The sequence below is a fragment of the Myotis davidii genome, unplaced genomic scaffold (assembly GCF_000327345.1).
Source record: "Myotis davidii unplaced genomic scaffold, ASM32734v1 scaffold937, whole genome shotgun sequence".
NCBI lineage: Eukaryota > Metazoa > Chordata > Mammalia > Chiroptera > Vespertilionidae > Myotis > Myotis davidii.
Window position 1 is genome coordinate 576,287 of NW_006288252.1, and position 5,079 is coordinate 581,365.

Here is a 5,079-nt window from a genome sequence, read left to right on the forward strand (position 1 = left end):
GTGTGACAGGCAGGAAAGAAAGAGAAGCAAAAAGAAAACAGACGAGGAGTGCATGTACTAGGGACACGGAGGACAGAGACCACAGGGCGCGGTGGGGCGGGGCTGAGGCCGGAGCCCCCAGCGGGCTGCAAACTTAACGCTCCATAACATCGCCTCAGGGCCCACAGGCTACACTTCTTAGTAAAATAAAGCTTTGTGTTACTTTAAAGATATCCTTTAGGCATCGGGCTGACATGGGAGAACCGTGCGTGCGAGGGCCCGGAGGAGGGCCCTGTGCCACCACCAGCGGCAACACTCATCACCCCACACTTGGCACCGCCCTGGGCCCCGGGGCTGGGGGCACAAGCCAGTGCCCTCCGGGGCCAGCGGACACTGGAGCCCTCTGATGGCGGGCTGCTGTCGCCCCTCCCTCCCCGGGGACAGCCACTCTGCAGCATCTCGCTGGGGCCCAGCACAGCGGGGAAGGGGCGGTGCAAAGCCAGGCGCCAGGGCCCTAAACTACAGGCAGGATCTCAGGTGCACGCCCCACCATCGGTGCCCTGCCCGCCCAGGCGCCCGCCCGCCTTGTGGGCACAGAGGAGCTGGAGGCAGCGCAACAGGAGGGAGTGCGGCCTCGGCGCAGGGTGGGTGCGGCCTCAGAACAGCAGGGCCTTCTTCTTGAGGTCGTTCCTCTTCCAGAGCGCCAGGCGGTCGAACTCCTCCACGCTCATCCCGAACACCTCCTGGAACTCCGCGGGCGACAGGTGTCTCTTCAAAGAAAAGGAAACCCCAGGGGAGCGTGAGCATCTCAGCACGCGGGCGGGAGGGTGGCGGGGGGACCGGGCGGGCCGCCAGAGGCAGGGCTGCTGCGCGTGGGGCCGCCGCGTGGGCCTCGGTCCCGGGTCCCCCTGCCTCCCTGTCACGCCCGCCCTGCTGCCGAGAGCCTGGAGGAAAGAGACTCGGTCACGCAGCTCCCACTGGGAGCCCAGGTCACAGCGCACCGGGACTGGGACGCCCTCCTGCCCGAAGCAGCTGGGCCAGGGACTAGCGCACAGGCTCGCGGCGCTCTGTGCCCACAGTGCCGTCTGAGGAGGGGCAGGGGTTTACCGTGCCCATTTCACAGACAAGGAGGCTGAGGCGTGGAGAGTGAGCAACGAAGCCCGGACCTGATTTTGAAGCCTCCCTGTCCCCCAGCCTCTGCGTCCTGAGTCACAAAAGTCCCTCCTAATCGAATCTGAGCCCAGAGTTCTCAGTGCACGTGCACACACACACGCACACACACACACACTCACAGAGACACACACAGTCGCAGAGACAGTCACAGAGACACCCACACAGTCATATAGCCACACACAGTCACAGACACTCACACACAATCACACACACAGTCACAGACACAGTCACAGAGACAGTCACAGAGACACCCACACAGTCATATAGCCACACACAGTCACACACTCACACACAATCACACACACAGTCACAGACACAGTCACAGAGACAGTCACAGAGACACCCACACAGTCATATAGCCACACACAGTCACAGACACTCACACACAATCACACACACAGTCACAGACACAGTCACAGAGACAGTCACAGAGACACCCACACAGTCATATAGCCACACACAGTCACAGACACTCACACACAATCACACACACAGTCACAGACACAGTCACAGAGACAGTCACAGAGACACCCACACAGTCATATAGCCACACACAGTCACAGACACTCACACACAATCACACACACAGTCACAGACACAGTCACACACAGTCACAGAGACACAGTCTCACACACACACAGAGACACACAGTCACACGCACATGCACACACACACACTCACAGAGACACACACAGTCAGAGATTCACACACACAGTCACAGACACAGTCACAGAGACACCCACACAGTCCCACCCACCGAAAGGCAGTCACAGACACTCACACAAATCACACACACAGTCACAGACACAGTCACAGAAACACTCACACAGTCACAGAGACACACACACAGTCACAGACACACACACACAGCCACAGTCACATAGACACACACAGTCACACACACACAGTCATAGAGACACACAAATAGACACAGACACGCACCTACAGAACATACACAGGGACACGCAACAGGAACACACACAGAGACACCCAGGTGCATACCCCGCCCCGGCGCATACCCCGCCCCAGCAGGCTGGCCTCGGTCTCTGCCGGGAAGGGCCAGGGCCTGCTGCTGCGAACCTGAAGGAGCAGCAGAAAGATGGGTCCCGAGCTGCCGGGCAGGGTGCTGTGGTGGGGGCTTCCTGGAGGCGGAGGAAGCCGCCCACCCACAGAGACGGGACTGTCATTGCAGACAGCAGCGCCGTGTCCCGGCCTCATCACAGTCCCCCCAGGGACAGTGGAGACATGAAAGGGCGGGAGAAAGGGGCATGGTTCCCACGGGCCCAGCAAGTACCCGCTGGGGTTCGACGCAGGGACCCGGCCCGGGTGCCGCTGGGGGCAGTTCACACGTATGAACAAGAGCAAGACCTCTGTCCTGGCGCCTGAGAACAGCCGTGGGCGGGGCAGCTCAGGAAGCAGGGCCAGGCCTCGGAGAGGCGGAGGTGCCCTCCTTTCCTGCCCCGGGGGGTCTACGGCGCCCGCTCAGGGGTGGGCTGGCGAGCCAGGGCCAGCCGGGACCCTTAGTGATCCTTACCCTGCCGACGGGGTGCTCCCCCACCTGCCCCCACCTGCAGGAGCCACTCCACAGCAGGGAAGGCAGGTGGGCCCGCAGGGAGGGAGGGCGGGCGCAGCAGGGGGTCCCTGCAGGCCGGTCACAAGGACGGGGTGCTGGTCAGATCTGAGAAGCGCAAGGCCCTGAAACCTACCAGAACAGGTTCAGCGGCGCACGCCTCCCAGAGCAGCCGAGGAAAGCGAGGTTCGGGGCCGTGGGGCTAAGACCAAATCCCCGGCCAGCAGGGGCCGCCCTGGCCTGGTCCTGTCCCCACATCCATAAGGACAGAGCTAGGCCTGTGGGCTGTGCGCTGGGGAGGGTCAGTGAGGAGGGACCTGTTCCCCCCTCCGGCTCCGGCTCTGTGGTCCCCTGTCCGCCTCACCTGGCCGGGTGCCCTGCCTCCCGCTGGGATGGGTGATGGGGTGAGGGGCCCTCCCCTTGGTTGCTGGGAAACTGGCTCAAGATAAACTCGCTCACGGTCACGAGGCAGAGTCACCCCTGCTCCATCCAGGGCTCTTGTCGCCGCCCCATGTGCTCGCTGGAGCAGCAGGACACAGATGACCCCTGACCCCTGGCTCCTGAAGGCTCCCCAGGAGGAGGGCGGCCCTGCCCTCTCACCCCCTGGGTCTCACCAAGGCCAGGCACAGCCCAGCGCCTTCCTGAGCCAGCAGGAAGGAAGCCCGGGGCGTGGTGCCTTTGCAGAGGGGCTGGTCAGCCTCATTCTGGGATGGCCCACTCCCGGGGTGCACCGGCCCCCATGGCATGGCCTGCAGGCTCTGCTGGGGAGTCTGCCTACAGGTGGCCCTCCAGGGCAGTGTCCTGCAAAGACCTCCAACCCAGGACCACACAGCCCAGGATTCCATCTTGGCTCCGCCCCTGTGCAGCTCGCTCCACCCCCTGAAGCTGGCTCCGCCCCCTGGCACCTGGCTCCACCCCCACGCAGCTGCTCTGAGGGACTGGAGCTCAGCTGTGGTCTCTGAAAACAGCCAGTGGGAGGGGCAGCTCAGGGAACAGAGGCGGAGGTGGGTAGGAGCAGGTCGCCTGTGACCCATTCTTCCTCTGCTTGGCCGGCCAGCCCCTCCTCACCTGCCAGGCAACTCCTCCTCACTCCGCAGACCTGGGCGGATGCCAGCCCCACCCCAGGCTCCCAGCGCCCTCAGTTTCCAGCAGAGTTGGGAGGCCCCTGGCACTGGGTTACAGAACGTTCTACAAACAGACAGGGCGGTGCAGTCGCATCCACAGCAGAGGCGGTGGAAGACGTAAAGGAGTGTGTGGGGGGGTGAGTTTTGAGTATTTGTACCTTTGCTTTAAATACAATTGACTCTGCCCAAGTTTACGGAACTGACTTTCCTGCAATGGCTGGGTCTCACACCAGCATGAAGGGTTCCTAACATTTAACAGTGGGAGCAGCTCCAACCCGCTGAACTTGCCCTGGGCCATGGTGCCCAGGGGGTACAGGAACAGGGCACCTCTGTGCCCAGGGACAGGAGGGGTGCTCGGAGGCACGCGGCGGCTTGGAGGAGGACTGCAGGGCATGGGAGGGCTGTGACCCACGCATGCTCCGCTCTCTCCTCCCTTCACCTGTGGAGCAGGTCCGGGGACACTGACCCTAGCAGACCAGGCCCCGCCCCCACAGAGCTCCCGCTGGGGGGTGGAGGGGGTCAGAAAGCAGGCAAGTCCACTGCGGGTTGCGGGAGCAGGGAAGACCCGGAAGGCTTTGCAGGGGGGACACCCTGTGACCGGAGAAGTGAATCTCTGACTGAACTCTGTGATATGGAACAAGTGGCAAAGGTTTCCTGAAAACACCACCTGGTAACGACTTAACCTCTGGCCCCAGCAAGCGCTCAGTACAGGAATGTTAGTGGCAACCACGGGGAACGCACGGCGCTGTGCCAGCCCTCTGCCACCTCTGGCTTCTGGAACGTGCCAGGCTCTTTGCCACCCCAGGGCCTGCGATGCACTTTCCCCCACTCCACACAGTGGCTCCTCCTCGTCCCAGTCCTATAGATCCCCGTGCAAAGGTCCCCTCCTCCAGGGGCCCCTCCGGGATTGCCCCAGCCAAGCAGGCCCTCAATCCCTGCAGCCTCTCAGGCCCCGAGAGCCCGGGTGCTGGCGCAGGCCCATCCCTCAGGACCATCTGTGCATCACCATCGTCCACCAGGGTCTCTTCGGACCGGTCGGGTGAGTTCAAACAAAGCAGGCTCTTCTACAGCCGCCCGGCCTCCTGTCTCAGGCACTTTCCACAGCGTGGGCTCCTACGCTCCAGAGAACCCCCCCGTGCAGTCAGTCAGCCTCGTCCCCGCCAGGAGAGCACAGGGCAGCGCTGTGAGCCGCCTCTCCCCTCCCGGGTCAGCCCTGCCCTGCGCTGCCCGGCA

At 63.0% G+C, this 5,079-nt stretch overlaps 1 protein-coding gene across 15 annotated transcripts in view; it reads right to left on the minus strand.

The window, feature by feature from the left end:
- Positions 1-390: 390 nt before the first annotated feature.
- The window catches only part of ABLIM2 (actin binding LIM protein family member 2), a 67,373-nt gene continuing 62,684 nt past the window's right edge, over positions 391-5,079 (minus strand). For 14 of the 15 annotated variants that reach the window (XM_015561587.1, XM_015561586.1, XM_015561582.1 and 11 more), the window contains one exon: positions 391-749. In XM_015561587.1, the coding sequence (XP_015417073.1) occupies positions 636-749 (114 nt within the window). In that variant the 3' untranslated portion in view covers positions 391-635. The remainder of the gene's footprint in view (positions 750-5,079) is intronic. The other variant, XR_001513250.1, reaches the window with a different exon arrangement.